The 16,779-nt window shown below is 44.6% G+C and overlaps 1 protein-coding gene across 1 annotated transcript; it reads right to left on the minus strand.

Moving 5' to 3' along the window:
- Positions 1-15,150: 15,150 nt before the first annotated feature.
- Positions 15,151-16,779, minus strand: LOC135932252 (progranulin-like). Its single transcript, XM_065469631.1, has 5 exons — positions 16,753-16,779; positions 16,539-16,616; positions 16,085-16,387; positions 15,778-15,951; positions 15,151-15,323 (listed from the first exon to the last, which is right to left on the minus strand). The coding sequence occupies exons 2-4, from the start codon at positions 16,614-16,616 to the stop codon at positions 15,784-15,786; spliced, it is 549 nt and encodes a 182-aa protein (XP_065325703.1). The 5' UTR covers positions 16,753-16,779; the 3' UTR covers positions 15,151-15,323; positions 15,778-15,783.

The following is a 16,779-nucleotide window of genomic DNA, read 5'->3' on the forward strand; positions in this document are numbered from 1 at the left end:
TGGTCTTGGCCCCATAAAGACTGAAAACCACAGCACACATCCACAACAATCAAAGTTTAAACATAAAAACAAACTGAAATAATCATTCAAATTTGTTATTTATTAATAAAAATGAACACCCGATGAATCCAAGGTCCACTACTGACGATGTGTCCCAAATCTTAATATGATAATCTAGATCAGATCTCTAATTCCCTAAACCTAACCAAGGAAGAAAAAATGGTAGATTAGCTTGGGTAAAAGACCGAAAGTTGAGGCACACAATGATGTGTGCCACTGGTAAAGTTTCTGGGCTGCCTTTCCTCATAACAGCCATCCCTCAAGATTTTCTGCATTTAAAGCAATGCATTATCAGGGATTGTAACATCTAGTCATTTTACTGAATCAGAACTCTGGAGTGATCAGTGACTGTTGCGAAAGGGCAGCTGACAATTAGGGAAAGACCAGATGACAGTCTGGGAAGGCTGTTGACAGGAGGGAATAGACCCTAATGGGGCTGGTGTGGGTTAGCGCCTCATACCAGCAGGACCCAGCGCTTTTTAGCATATATGGGTACACCCAATATTGCTACGGAAATCTCACAGGAGAAGATACCCCTAGGGTCTGCGAGAGCAAGGGCGGAAGACGACCCTTTCCGGACAGATTTAATGGCAAGGAACCACGGAACAGTACCAACAATGAATAGATCAACCAGCATTGCAAATAATGGACCATCAATGATGGTAGGAAAGAAGTTGCAGAACTGCATTTGTGGCTGGTCTAAACTAAAAACTACTAACAACGACATGGGCCTTAAAATCCACCAAGGCAGGAAGAAGTACCTCACCGAGCTGAGAAGGGGCCTCGCATTGACACATACGTTTTAAGAAGTAAGTCAAATCAGTCGATTGAAGCCCAGAGGCAGGAGAATCCCCACAGTCCTCAGGGTATCAGCACCCCGATTGAAGTTCATTGTCGTACGGACCCTCCCATAGTCTCCAGATTGGAACTCAATCAACTCCAGCCAGTAGCAGTTCCCAGTCTAGAGCTTAGCCAGCCACACCCAATAATAGATTCTAGTTCAGGGCCCGGCCATTTAATATCAGCCCCTAACTTGGAGTTTAGCCACCGACGGCTAGCAACACATTTGTTTTGTTTTTTTTGTTTTTTTGTCTGTCCCATTTGGTTCTTTAGCCGTCAGAATTGTTGTCTGAAGACCAACAAGGATACCAAATGGATTTATTTTGCCAAATGGATCATCATGGCATTGCCTTATTGGTCCATTTGATCAACTTTTGTTGTTATTATTTATTTTATTTTCAGTAGTTACAGATGAGACAGACATGATTGGGGGATAGGAAAGGGAGAAAGAAAGAGAGGAAGGAAAAGAAAAACAGAAGGGAAGAGGGACAGTGAGAAAGGGCACTTACAAAGACAAAGAGAAAAAAAAAATCTCCTGGATCACTTGTTGAGAGAAAAAGAATAGAAAACAAGCAAAAAAAAAAACAAAGCAACATACTAAACACAACACCATCATGTTAATCTAGCTAAGTGTAAACAGCAATAAATACTAAATATTGAATGTTGTTGTGCAGCACAGACAGCGCACAATGTGCTTTGAAGTAGCAGCTAAGAAAGGTGTAGTTTATGTCTACGAACAGTGAACACCCATGTGCACACCCGTGTGGATCAGCGCGCTTGTATACAGAAGGTTTCCCCATGTAACGGTCTGCTAGAGGGTGTGGAGGGCCATAGCCCCGTCCCCCAGGGCATGAAGCAGGCATGGAGGAGATCCAGGCTCCAGACATCCAGGGACCCCAGAGTGCGAGAGCCCAAGGAGTACCACCGGAGGGGCATCCGTGCCACCCTCCTGGGAAGGGCTGAGGAGATCCCCAGACGAGGGGTCACCCAGTAGCCACGGAGCAGAAGCCAGAGGGGGCTGCACTGGCGCGCCCGCCGGCTCTGCCGGCAGCCAGCTGTGCCAGAGTGAACTGAGCTGCAGGCCCCGAGGCCGGAGGTTCGAGGGCCCCCTTTGCCCCGGAAGAGGCCTGACCGAGCGACAGGCACCAGGCCCCGCCAAGTAGCCACCGGGAGTGAGCTGGTGCATACCTGAGCGCCCAGCCCCGGACACCAAGAACCACCAATGCACCGACCCCTGAGTGCATCAGTTACCGGCAGGGAGTGTGGTGAGGGGAGATAGGCCTCCACACTTTGGAGGGCCTGGGTGTTCCCAGGGAGGTGGAGTCTAAGACCTGACCTGACATATAAACACAGACAAACAGGCACACACAGACACAAACATGCATTCCCACCCTCATGCACACATATACAAACACTCAGCACTCATCCAACGTAGGAATAGACATATATGCACATGTACACACAATCGCACTCCCCAAACATACTCTATACCCCGGGTCCAGGTACCCTCGCCCCCAGAGGGGGAAACGGCACCCAGACCCAAGAGATGTGACCCTTTCCCCCAGGGTGGAGGCAAGCAGACCGCCCCAGGCCTCGCAGAAGCAGGGAGGCCAATCTGTCAGCCAACACCTCCTCCCAGCCCCCCGCCCCGATGGCTGGCAGAGAACGGGGGTGTGTGAAGACCCCATACCTCCCTCCTCCCGCTCATGTGTAGTGTTGCTACGTGTTGTTCTAAAGTGCATTTAAAACAGGGGAGGGCATGGTGCTGCTGCCGGAGAGCAGCAGGTGTTAGCACGGCCCCTCCCGAGAACCCTCAATGTCTACATGGATTTAAAATTGAGAGGTGGGCACCGGCGCCAGAGGTAGGGTTGAATACTCAGACCATTCACTGGACGCCGTTGGCGTGGTCACCCTCAAGGCCCTATATATATGTGTGTGTTATGACAGTGTGAATAATGTGGATGTCTAAGTTGTGGAATAAAATTGAGGCACAGGTGGCCAGAAGGGGACAGAGGGGGGGGATGTCTCCCCTGCACCCTGGTGACACACCCACACCCCAAGGCCCTACCTGTGTGGGTGGGTGTGGTGGAGCGGGAAGAGGGAGGCAGCCGGGGATGGGGAGGAAAAGAAAGGAGGGGCAAGATGCTCCTCCCTAGGGCCAGCTCCCCCGCTGACCCCAGTAGGCACCCCCGTCCTCTGGCACCCACCAAGGCAAGGGAGTCCAGGCCCATCCAGACCGGGGCCTACGGCAGCAGCACCGCCAAGCCCCACAGGACCCAGGGAAGCCCACCCTACCCCACCGCAGAGGAAACTGTACCCACCCTAACATTCAATCATCTCCCAGACTACACAAGACAACAGACACCCAGGTTAGGTTTGTTCTCCACCTCTCCTATGTCTCTCCCCCACCTGCAGAGTGGACTTCTGCAAGGATGGAACAACCTCCCCGCCAGTTAAAGAGCCCCCCAGTTAGGCCGATGCACCAGAGGCCCCCTGCGCCAGGGCTGAGCCCCCGTGCACCCACCCGCCCACAACCTCGGCGACACACCGACTAGGACCGAAGCCCCCAAGGCCCAGCCAGAGCCCCATCACGGAGACGAAGCACCCCCGAACCCCAAGCCCCCCCGCCTGCCCCGGATCCACTCAGGGGCAGCCAGGCCACCAGGCCAGTAACCTACGTCCGCCAGCACAGACCATCCCCCAACCCCCGCTGCACGCAGCCATGAGGAGAACACCCTCTAAGAGCGACCAGAGCCACTGACCAGGTTATGACCACAGCCCCCCGGGTTGAGCCCTCCCGGGATAACGTCTCTAGGGGTCCTCCAGGCGCCCTAAGCCCGTCCCAACCTCCACATCAACCACAATAGCTAAGACGGGACCAAACCACGACCCCCCACCCCCTCTAGGTGACGGAGCCGATCATGGAGCCCAGAGGGATTGATCTAATGTGGTGGCAGAGGCTGTATCAAGACTAATGTGATCTATTAGATGGTTTCTATATTGGCTAGAATTAAGATTATTTTTATTTTTCCAGTTCATGAGGATCGTTTTCTTGGCGATGCATAGGGCAGTAAAAACCATGTGGACTGTATTAGTTTCTGTAGTGACATCATCCAATTTTCCCAACAAGCACACTAAAGGGGAGGCTGGAATTTTACATTTCAGACACTTTGATAAGTCTTCACATATCTCACGCCAAAACTTCTGAACTGGTGAACAGAACCAAAGAGCGTGGATGTAATTGTCTGGTGTATTGCCTTGACAGTGTGAGCAACACATTTGTGTATAGAGTTAAGGCAGCCACAATCAATACCATGTTCCAGCCCAGAGCCCATTCAGAAACTGCTGACAGAATCTTCCAACACTGAGTCTAGCCAGCCACTACCAGCAAGGGAAAGGAAGATGAAAGGTAGTAAAGATCAGATTCTGTGGCCCAGATCCAGTGAGAAAAGAGACTGGGAAACCATTGACTCGGAACTGGCTCTTATACTAGATCAACAAAAGGGTCCAGTTGAAAGTAAGTTGGAGAACCTGGGAACCATCATCTACAGCTATGGAGCCGAGCGGTTTGGGGTAAAGAACAAGACTCAGAGACAGCAGAAAGGCCCTTTAAACCAGTTAAAGTCCAGGAGACAGCAGGAAATTGACAGATTAGTGAAAGAGAGAAGACAACTGAGGAAACAGTGGAGGAGGACCTATGAGACAGAAAGGGAGGGACTTACTGCCCTGCAGGAGGAAATAAAGCAACAGCTTACTAAGCTGTGAAGAGCAGAAAACCTCAGACGACAACGTAAGAAGAAAGAACGGACAAGGACCCTTTTCTACAGCAACCCATACAACTTTGTTAAGGGCCTTTTTGTCGAAGAGAAGAGGGGGTGCCTCAAAATGCCCATAAAAGACCTAGAAGATCATCTGAGGAAAACTTACTCTGAGGATGGGAGGCAGGAGCCAGTTACCATCCCGAGTGATATGCCGCCTTTCCAGGCACCTGAACACCAAATGGACATAAGACCACCTACATGGAGTGAAGTGGAGAAGGTAGTGAAGCAGGCAAGAGCAGCATCGGCTCCAGGACCTAATGGCATACCTCCTGCTCATCTGGCGAAGAGCAGGAGGTATTCTGATCCCTAAGGAGAAGAACTCCTCATCCATCAGCCAATTTCGCCAGATCAGCATAGAGGGAATATAGAGGGAAAGATCTTCTTCAGTGTCTTGGCCCAAGACCAAGACACAAAGAAACAACTATATTGACACATCAGTGCAGAAGGCCAACATCCGGGGCTTCTCGAGATATCTGGAGCATGCCATCTGGCACCAGATTCAAACTGCCAAGGAAGAACAAAGAGACCTTCATGTGGTCTTTTTAGACCTTGCAAACGCCTTCAGGTCAGTTCTGCACGAGATCTTGTGGATGGCCTTCAACTATTTCAGCGTACCAAACCACATCACAGGACTGGTCAAGACCTACTTTCAGGATTTACAGTTTTGTGTGACAGCTGAGAAAACCACCACAGCCTGGCAGCACCTGGGAATTGGAGTCATGGCAGGCTCCACAATTTCCCCTCATGTGGGCATCCCGGTGGGTAGTGGGAGGTGAGAGACTCAAGTGTGGCCTTCGTCTTCCGCCCATTAGAGCCTATCATTACAACAACAAAACCATGTAGGCGATTGCTACAGAAGCTCCAAGAAAAAATTGAATGGGCAAGAATGGAGTTTAAGCCAAGTAAATCTCGCAGCATCTCCATCATAAAAGGAAAACTGACAGCCGAGCAATTCTATATCAGTGGAGAACCAATTCCAACAGTCTTAGAGAAGCCCTTAAGGAGCCTGGGACGGTGGTATAATGCAGACCTCAATGATACGTGGCAACTAGAACAACTAAGGCAGAACTTGGCTAATGACCTCAAGCGGATTAACAACACTGCACTCCCAGGGAAACTGAAGCTCTGGTGCTTCCAGTTTGGGTTATTACCCAGACTACTGTGGCAGTTGACAATGTACGAGGTCTCACTCAATCATGCCAATCGACTAGAAAAAGTGGCTCGGACTTCCCAAATGCCTCAGCGGCGTTGCACTCTATAGCGATGGGATACTGTCATTGCCTATCCCTAGTCTAGTAGAGGAGTTTAAATGTGCAAAAGTGAGGCTTGAGATGTCACTCACGGACTCCCAGGACCCCATAGTGAGAGGCACTGCTCCCACCCTAGCAATTGGGAGGAAGTGGTGGGTCACGTCCGCAGGGCAGAGGAGGATTTGTTCGGTGGCAACAGGCATCTGTAACCGAACGTCAAAAAATGATGGTGGAGGAGGTGTGTTGACAGGAGGAAACAGCACATATGATGTGCTACCCTCCCCAATAAATCTGCAGCTGTGGCTTGGAAAGGACCCAGCCTGCCCCCTGTGCACAGTCACAGCCACACTCAAGCACATCTTGGTTGGTTGTGGGACTAGCCTTACTCAAGGCAGATACACATGGAGACACAACCAGGTCCTCAGGTGTCTAGCCGAGAAAGTTGAGTGCAAAAGAAAATCCATCAATGCTCAACCTTTCACGAACCAAGAGGAGCGTCAGTTTTCATCAGCATTTGTCCGGGAGGGAGACAAGCCGAGGACAAGCCCCTCAACCCCGGACCTGGGCCCGCTGAAGGTTGCCAGGGATTGGCAGATGCAAGTGGACTAGGATCAGAGGCTAATTTTTCCCTCAGATATCGTAACAACTACTCTGCGACCAGACCTTGTCCTTTGGTCTAACTCCCAAAAACTTGCATACGTCATTGAGCTGACGGTACCATGGGAGGAAGCAATTGAGGAAGCGTTTGAGCGTAAGAAGCTGCGGTATGCCAACTTGGCAGCTGAGGCAGAGAACAGAGACTGGAAGATCAAGGTGCACCCAGTGGAAGTGGGGTGCAGGGGCTTTGTTGCCAGTACAACAGCAAAACTGCTTAGAGAGATTGGGATCAGAGGACAGGCGCAACGGCAGGCTATAAGAGAATTAGCTAACACTGCTGAGAGGACCAGTCACTGGCTATGGCTAAAAAGGGCTGACATCACTTGAGCAGCTACGCCAGTCAGCTAACCACGAGACACACGCCCAGGATTGATCAACCCATGGTGGGCCTGCTTCAACAAGGGGTGTCAAAAGGTTAAAACATAACATTAGAAATTTTGCTGGTTGACTGATACAGCTCAGGGCCTCCTGGGGACTGTGCAGTTAACCTCATTGTAATGAAACCAAAAGGAGGAATGAAAGAAAATAAAATACAAATGTTCCGCTCTTCTTCCCTCTGCTCTTCTTCCCTTTTCTGGGAGGCAGTAGGAAGGTAGAGCGTACAGCCCGATCTGGCGGGGAGGTGTGGGAAGCCAGATCGGGCGCGCCCCTTCCGGCTCTCCTCTCTGCTCTCTCCTATCTTATCCCTTTTGTCTTACTTCTCTCTATCACCTTTTCTATCCCTTTGAAGAAGTGAGGCTCCATAAATCTTAAAGAGGTAAGTATTATTTCTCAGTTGCAGTGAATAGACAGAAGAAAATAAACTGTAGAAAACTAAACAGAAGAAAGAAGAGAAATAACAATTTAACATAAACCAGTGGCACACCTGATGAACCCTGGCAGGGCCTCCTTGGATGAGGGTGCCTAGTGATACTGACCGAAACACCCAATGAATCCAATTCAATTCAATTCAATTCAATTCAATTTTATTTATATAGCGCCAAATCACAACAAAAGTCGCCTCAGGGCGCTTTATATTGTACAGTAGATCGCACAATAATAAATACAGAGAAAAACCCAACAATCATATGACCCCCTATGAGCAAGCACTTTGGCGACGGTGGGAAGGAAAAACTCCCTTTTAACAGGAAGAAACCTCCGGCAGAACCAGGCTCAGGGAGGGGCAGCCATCTGCTGCGACCGGTTGGGGTGAGAGAAGGAAAACAGGATAAAGACATGCTGTGGAAGAGAGACAGAGATTAATAACAGATATGATTCGATGCAGAGAGGTCTATTAACACATAGTGAGTGAGAAAGGTGACTGGAAAGGAAAAACTCAATGCATCATGGGAATCCCCGGCAGCCTACGTCTATTGCAGCATAACTAAGGGAGGATTCAGGGTCACCTGGTCCAGCCCTAACTATATGCTTTAGCAAAAAGGAAAGTTTTAAGCCTAATCTTGAAAGTAGAGATAGTGTCTGTCTCCCGAATCCAAACTGGAAGCTGGTTCCACAGAAGAGGGGCCTGAAAACTGAAGGCTCTCCCTCCCATTCTACTTTTAAATACTCTAGGAACAGCAAGTAGGCCTGCAGAGTGAGAGCGAAGTGCTCTAATAGGGTGATATGGTACTACAAGGTCATTAAGATAAGATGGGGCCTGATTATTTAAGACCTTGTATGTGAGGAGCAGGATTTTGAATTCAATTCTGGATTTAACAGGAAGCCAATGAAGGGAAGCCAAAACAGGAGAAATATGCCCTCTCTTTCTAGTACCTGTCAGTACTCTTGCTGCAGCATTTTGGATTAGCTGAAGACTTTTCAGTGAGTTTTTAGGACATCCTGATAATAGTGAATTACAGTAGTCCAGCCTGGAAGTAATAAATGCATGAACTAGTTTTTCAGCATCACTCTGAGACAGGATATTTCTAATTTTAGAGATGTTGCGCAGATGGAAGAAAGCAGTCTTACATATTTGTTTAATATGTGCGTTGAAGGACATGTCCTGGTCAAAAATGACTCCAAGGTTCCTCACAGCATTACTGGAGGCCAAGGTAATGCCATCCAGAGTAAGAATCTGGTTAGATACCATATTTCTAAGATTTTCAGGGCCGAGTACAATAACCTCAGTTTTATCTGAATTAAGAAGCAGAAAGTTAGCGGCCATCCAGGTCTTTATGTCTTTAAGACATTCCTGCAGTTTAACTAATTGGTGTGTGTTACCTGGCTTCATGGATAGATAGAGCTGAGTGTCATCTGCATAGCAGTGAAAATTTATGCTATGTCTTCTAATGATGCTGCCTAGGGGAAGCATGTATAATGTAAATAGAATTGGTCCTAGCACTGAACCCTGTGGAACACCATAATTGACCTTAGTGGGTGAAGAGGACTCTCCATTTACATGCACAAATTGGAGTCTATTAGATAGATATGATACAAACCACTGCAGTACAGTACCTGTAATACCTACAGCATGTTCTAATCGCTCAAATAGGATATTATGGTCAACAGTATCGAACGCTGCACTAAGGTCTAGCAGGACAAGCACAGAGATGAGTCCACTGTCAGAGGCCATAAGAAGATCATTTGTAAAATCCAAGTAGCACTACTGACGATGTGTCCCAAATCTTAATATGATAATCTAGATCAGATCTCTAATCCCTAAACCTAACCAAGGAAGAAAAAATGGCAGATTAGCTTGGGTAAAAGACCGAAAGTTGAGGCACACAATGATGTGTGCCACTGGTAAAGTTTCTGGGCTGCCTTTCCTCATAACAGCCATCCCTCAAGATTTTCTGCATTTAAAGCAATGCATTATCAGGGATTGTAACATCTAGTCCTTTTACTGACTCAAACAAGATCGCTAAATTGTGGACTTCAGTCCTGTGTTCAGAACTGCAACTTGGTGACCAATAATGTATAAAAAGGACAGAAAGATATGTACTGGTAGTTGCTGGTTAGAGGGATTGTTGTCTAACTTTTGTGGCACTAGCAAGAGATGGTGCCTTGCAAAGAAAATGATAAAATATTCTGCATTTTAGCAATTGATTTGACTTTCAATTAATATACAAGATCGCTTTATCCAAGAAAACCACTTTGTGGGCTGTAACTTGAAATGGGAAGTTATAACGAATATATCACAGTGAATTTCTTCTATTTCTCACTGCTTCTCTTTTTGTTCTTGGCTTCAGGAAAGAGCACGTCTCTGAAAACCATTTCACAATAAAGGATTTTCTATAATCAGCTGCAACAGCAACCAGCAGTCACGTCAAGTAGTGCTTATCTACGAATATCAATTGGAACATGTCAAAATGAAAGTGATCTGTCCTTTCACCTCAAACAGCTTTCTGTCATATTTACATCTTTCCTTTAAATTACTACCATATGTAGTTGGTTATCATCTCCGGAAGCAGGCTTAACTCCCCTTTACTATATCCATCCAGCCATTCGCTTCCGCTTATCCTTTTCAGGGTCGCGGGGGGTGCTAGAGCTTATCCCAGCTGTCATAGGGCGAGAGGGGGGGTACACCCTGGACAGGTCGCCAGTCTGTCACAGGGCTAACAGATAGAGACACAGACAACCGTTCGCGCTCACATTCACACCTATGGGCAATTTGGATTAATCAATTAACCTATCTCCACCAGCTGCATGTCTTTGGACGGTGGGAGGAAGCCAGAGTACCCGGAAGGAACCCACGCAAACACGGGGAGAACATGCAAACTCTACGCAGAAAGACCCCGGCCTGATGGTGGAATTAAACTCAGGACCTTCTTGCTGTGCGGAAACAGTGCTAACCACCGTGCCACCCTCCCCCCTTTACTATATTTCCACTGAAATCTGTTGCATCTCTGGATTTGATTTCATATCCATGTCCTGACATGTAGAGATGTGGTTTTCAGTAAATAAATGGACCAATGGGTCAATTGCTTAATGTGTTCATAAATTTGGTCATACTGGTGAAGCCTATAAGACATTTTGTTTCTATTTGACATTTATTTATTGTAGTTTTGACTAAAATGTTTTTTCACCGCTAGTTTAAGCATTTAGTTCATTTCTGGTTGACTATAATAACCCTCGTCCGTGATGACAGCAAAAAACATTATAACTGGTGCTTCTGTCAGTTCTCCTTTCATGGGGCTTCTCTCTGTGTTATAAGCTGTTGAATTTCATTAAAGCCTGATTCACTTCATTTGTGTCTGTCCAGGTGCTCACAAACTACTGCTAACACATAAATGAGTGGAAAGAGACCCAGTCTTATCCAGTTACTACCACAAGGACACTCCGTTTCACATTATTTTCAGTGTTGGCTGTAAAATGGAACCTGTCTTTGATTCACTTCCCTATTTTCTTTTTACCGTAACTTTACCTCCTCCTTCCTTATCTAAGTGTGTTGCTCCAACAGCTTCTTCATTTCTCAATGATTCTAAATGTGCTGCTGCCCGCAGAAACCCGGCTGTGGCGCCTGACTTGTATACTTGATCAAATTCAGCATGTCTATTACTTGATCTGGTCAGCCCTCAGTTATATTTGTATTGGTGACACATAAAGGAGTAAAGAAAGACTAAAACAAAACAAAAAATCTTTCATCTTACAGTCTTGGACTTCTTTATGCCCAGAGCAGTCTGATCTGGCAACCAGTCACACCAATAGATGAAAACTTACATTACTATCATTTTTATTATTATTTTTTTTATTCATCCTCTTATCTATTCATTTATCCACTGACAGTCTTCTCCTGATCTGATTCTGTCTCAGATGTCGTAGTATGTGCAATATTCTTCGGCAAATCTTGACTAAACTAATATTTGCTCCAAAAACAAAGAAAACTGTTACGGTGCAGTTTCAATATTCAACATCGTGTCTCAATATTGTTTATGTGGCCCCAAGAAATCTTAAGAGTAAGAATTTCTGAGTTTCAAGAAGGAAAGATCACAGTTGTATCCATACTCACAGCAGTGCTGCCCATCTGCACAACACTGGCCCTGAAATCAGTACAAGTGTTTGAGTTGGAACAGCTGCTTTTATAGGATTGTAAAAAAAAAAAAAAAAATCATTTGCTGTTTTGTTAAAAAAAAAAGTAATATTTTGAAACGTGAGTGTTTAAAATAAATAGATGTATTAATATATAAATAAATAAAAATGTGCATATATGTTTCATTAATAATTGTTTCTAGATCTGGATTTTTTGTGCAATTAATTGCTCACAGTTTGGTTATCTTAAGCAGGCTGAACCATATGAGAAGGTTAAGGTTAGGGTAAAATATCACACTCAGAAACTCGTGTGTTAAACTTATATTACACACCTTGTGTTACAGGGTTAAACAATTTATGCACAATCCTTACCAGTGGGTAGGGACAGTAGTCTCTGTCTCTTATCCAAAATTAGCTGGAAATGTTAGCTAGAAGTACATGCCTTGCAAAGGAACTGAATACATCAGAGTAAGAATAAAGTGTAAAAAATTTTTGTCTGAACATTAAGTATGGCAACGTTTTTTTCTGATGTGTTATTGCAAGAAATGTGCAGCAAGCTACAGTTTAGAATTAAGAAGTGCTTCTAAATGGTCCAACTCATCAAAATCAGCACTTTCTACACTATGCAACAGTTACAGTGAAAATCTATGTAGACCTGTCTCTTTAGACTGCACAGAAAACTCATTAAACACATGCTACATCACTACAGCTTCCTCTTTACAGTCAAGGCAACCCTGTTTTTTCCCTCTTTAAAGTAAAAAGAAAAGAAAAAAAGGAGAGAGAGAGTCACCAACATTTACATGGAAGCTTGAAATATGCTGAATGGCTTTTTTCAACTTTGTGAGGCACTGATGTAATATTTGGTTCAGATATGAACTCCACACCTACTCAAATTTGTATGCTCTGAATGGGTGAGCAGGGGCAGATTTATTCCATTAGCGCTGATGTTGTTCTGCATTTTCCACATTAGGTGTCAGCAGAGAGTTTCCAGAAGAGTGAACATAACATGGGAGAAGCTAACAGCAACAGATCTGCAAGAAGCATTTTAAGCTTGCAAGACCAACAAGGTTTTTTGTTGTTGTTTTGTTTTCTGTTTTCTGTCATGATGAAGTTTTCGTCTGCAGAATATTTTCCTGTCCCTCCCTCTCTTGGATTATAGCAGTTGTAACACTTACTAAGAAGCTTTTACTGCAACACACACTACCAGTCAAAAGTTTTAGAACAACCCAATTTTGCCAGTTATTTATTGCACTTCAAGTCCAATGAATAGCTTTTAATGGTACAAAGGTAAATGGTGAACTGCCAGAGGTTAAAAAAAAAAGGTAAGGTTACCCAAAGCTGATGCAGAGAAAAAGGCAATTAACAATGGACGAGAGACAGACCATCATAACACTTAAGAATGTAGGTCTTTCCTACAGAGAAATTGCAAAGAAAGTCAAGGTGACAGTGCGTACAGTTTCCTTCACCATCAAAAGCACTCAGAAACTGGGGCAATCTCTGACAGGAAGAGGTCTAGCAGACCCAAAGCCACAACTGGATCAGAGGAGAAGTTTCTGAGAGTTAACAGCTTGAGTGATAGGCAGCTTCAAGCACAGCTTAATAGTGGTCGTAGTAAGCAAGTCTCAGTTTCAACTGTGAAGATAGGACTTCGAGCTGCAGGTATCAGAGGACGCGTTACAGCAAGAAAGCCATTGCTAAGACATCAGAATAAGACAAAGAGACTTGCCTGGGCCATGAAACGCTGCCAATGGACTACTGAAGACTGGAAGAAGCTATTATGGACTGATGAATAAAAGTTTGAAATCTTCAGTTCATCACGCAGGATCTTTGTATGCCGTTGAGTAGGTGAAAGGATGGTTCCACAGTGTGTGGCATCAACTATCAAATATGGAGGAGGAAGTGTAATGGTCGGGGTTTTTTGGGTGGTACAGAGTGAGAGGTACCCTGAACCAAAACTGCTACAACAGCATTCTGCAGCGTAATGGAATACCCTCTGGTATGTGCCTAGTTGGTCAGGGGTTCATCCTACAGAAAGATAATGACACAAAACATAAGTGCAAGCCAGGCCAGAACTACCTCAGGAAAAAATAAAAGATGGTAAGCTTGAAAACATGGAGTGTTCAGCACAGTCTCCAGACTTAAACCCCATCGAGCTGGTTTGAGATGAACGGACAGAAGAGTGAAAACAAAGTAACCTACAAGTTCCACACATTTATGGGAACTTCTGCAACAGATATGGGAAGAACTTTCTGAAGAACATTTGATTTCTATTGTAGAAAGAATATGACCAGTGTTTTCAGCGGTTATATCTGCCAAACGTGGCTACATTGATGACACAAAAGTTTAGAATACATCTATCTCTATGAATTGATTACATGATTTCCTTTTTAACTCCAGCATAATGTAGTTGTTTCTGGCCTGGATGTAGTTTCCACTTCACAATAGTCCTCCTTTTGTGCAATGAAAGTAAAAGTAATGTACATATCCACCGTGTAGACTGCGCCACCATTTTCCTCCTCCAGCACACAAACTAAAATCTGCTGTGTAGCACCCTCAAAGATTGACGTAGGCATGATGTAGAGTTATAAAACAGGGTTTGTTCTGGTCTTGACAACCTGTAAGAACTGCTCACGGACAAAAACAATAAAATAAAAACATCACATCAAAATGCACTCTTGTACTTAGTGTCAATCAATCAAAAGTCCTTAATCACAGAAAATAAAACATTTAAAATACACAAACCTCGTGAGCTGGCATCCAAGAGGGGCTAAATAGTCCTTTATGGCCTTATTATTTTATTCTCCATCTTCTTTCTCATTTATTTCTTCTCTTTCTCTAACTTTAAACATTACTTTCTCCATGTGTGGAGCTAACCGCAAGCTTAGCAAAAGAGTGCAACTGCAACCAACTGTACCCTACACAGTTCACCACCAGAGGGTGCAAAAGAACAAAATCCAGACATAGAGCTTAACAAAACATCAAATGCAAAAGGATTTTTCACACTGTGTGCAAGTGGAACCAATAACCTGGATTGATAGGCAAACAAACTGAAAATTCCAAGGAGTTGGACTACTGGGAACAAGAACCGGTTCTCAATTGCCATTCCAATCCACCATTACGCATGGTAACATAATTAGTGTCTGTTTGTGTATATTTCTTCATATTTTGATAGGAAAATAGGAAGTAGGTACAGCAATTCTTGTTTTAATACTGGAACGTGCAAACATACATTGAGATACAGAGTTTGAAAATCAATATGTGGTTTGTTCAACTTTATTCCTCAAGTAATGCATTATGCTGGACTGGTGTTGAGCAGGCTGAGGTGTTCATGGGCACTCCGACTGTGAAGTGAAAAGATGATAAATAAATGACTGCATGACACAGCTGGAAGGACGATGCTATGAGTTTTTTTTTATTGGTGAAGCTAGAGAAAGGTATACAAAGGAATGGAAAAGAAAATCATAAAACAAATCAAAAAATTTTCACCTCACCATCATAACATCATACTGGTCTATATTCACTGACACTCAGTCACACAGGCAGTATAGGAGAATGGAATAGATGAAAAACACGTTTTCATTATTTAAAAAATAATCGATAAGATGATTTGAGATTAGCTTGAAATTCTTAAACATTTCCCTATTTCTACAATAAATCCAGATTAGGCATTTTCAACACATGATGACCTCAGTGAAAAGTTTGCTTAGCTGGTCTGTGGAGATGACTGGTGACTCTTTCTCCAGTGGGCCTGAAATTAGTGCAAGTCTTTGTGTTAGAACAACACATTATAGTCATCTCGCTAAGTTTCTCCAGAAACCCTTTCTATGTAGCCACTCTTCATTTGGCCACTAAGGGGCCGCAGAAACAAGCTGTGATTTCTGGTCCTTGGGCTGCTACATGCTTCACTATGCTTGCAGGCTAGTAGCTGAATTAGCTTGTCTGCTGTGTGTTTTGGGAAGCCAGCATACTTCGGATTTATAGGAATCTTTCAAGACTTCAAACCCACAACTATCAGTATATTTAGCTGTTGTTAAATCCTGGTTGGTGATCAGATGTGCACGCCATCATTTGATTTAACACCAGTAAACAAAGAAAGGTCTAAAATGTAGCCTTGAAATTTAATCTGAACAGTGAGTCATGCAGTGAAATTATCCCAGGATGTTCTCCACATGTAAAGGTGGTTAGAGTGTGGCGTTTCCTACCTTCTTCTAATTGTCGTCTTCCTCTGAAGATGGGATGAAGGACGCAGGTCCTGAAGGTAGTGCTGGCTTGCGGAGGAAAGGATATGTGAGTTTTTCCCTCACACAGTGCGTGTACGTGTGGTCACAGTCAAATCCAACTGGACAGCAGTGGTAGCCATCGAGACAACATTTGCCCTGCAAGAAACACTTTCAGTCTCTCAAAAGAATAATTATTATAGCTGCAAACTTGTTTCATGGCAGTGGAAGCTAAAAGGAATTTTATTACAATCATGTGTCTTATTGCACAAGAATATTTAGGCTAACTCACAGGAGAGTAGGGACAACAGAACCAGCCTCCTTTTGGGTGTCTGCAGCAAGTAGTACCATCAGGACAGTAGGTGTAACTGTCACAGTGGACCATTGATTTCTTTATTTGATCTGGGACGTGGCTCTCTTTAAGCTCCTGGAGTGGAGTTCCAGGCAGTTCAGGGGTGTTTGGTTTCTCCGCAGCCTCCTTCTTCACCATGGGTATGGTCAGCCACGGCTGGTCTAATTTCTCACAATTCATGGTAACCAGGTTACAGCGATACCCTGAAGGGCAGCAGTGGAGCAGATCGGCACAGCACATGGCCTGCAAAGTAAGTAAGACCAGCAGAGCTTTTAACAACCAACAATCAAGTTACTGCACTGGTTGAAATTTTCTGACTTTCATGTGCATGAGGACAGCAGCCAAAGCTGATTTTAGCCTTGCAGCAGGTGGCGTTGTTTGGGCAAGTACTCACATCAGGACATGTGATAGAGCATGAAGCAAATCCCCACAGAAACACACCGAATGACAAACACAGAGTGATCTTCAACATCTGGAAGACAGTAGCAAAATGACTCTGTAGATTTTGTCTCTTTGGATTATCAAGGTCAGACTTTGTAACTTTAATGTAACACTAACACAAAAGCATAATTCACTGTAGAAGAAGTGAACTTTTTTGTAACCTTTACCTTTAGATAGTGGAGAAATTCAACAGC

This window comes from Pelmatolapia mariae, linkage group LG22 (genome assembly GCF_036321145.2).
Source record: "Pelmatolapia mariae isolate MD_Pm_ZW linkage group LG22, Pm_UMD_F_2, whole genome shotgun sequence".
Lineage (NCBI taxonomy): Eukaryota > Metazoa > Chordata > Actinopteri > Cichliformes > Cichlidae > Pelmatolapia > Pelmatolapia mariae.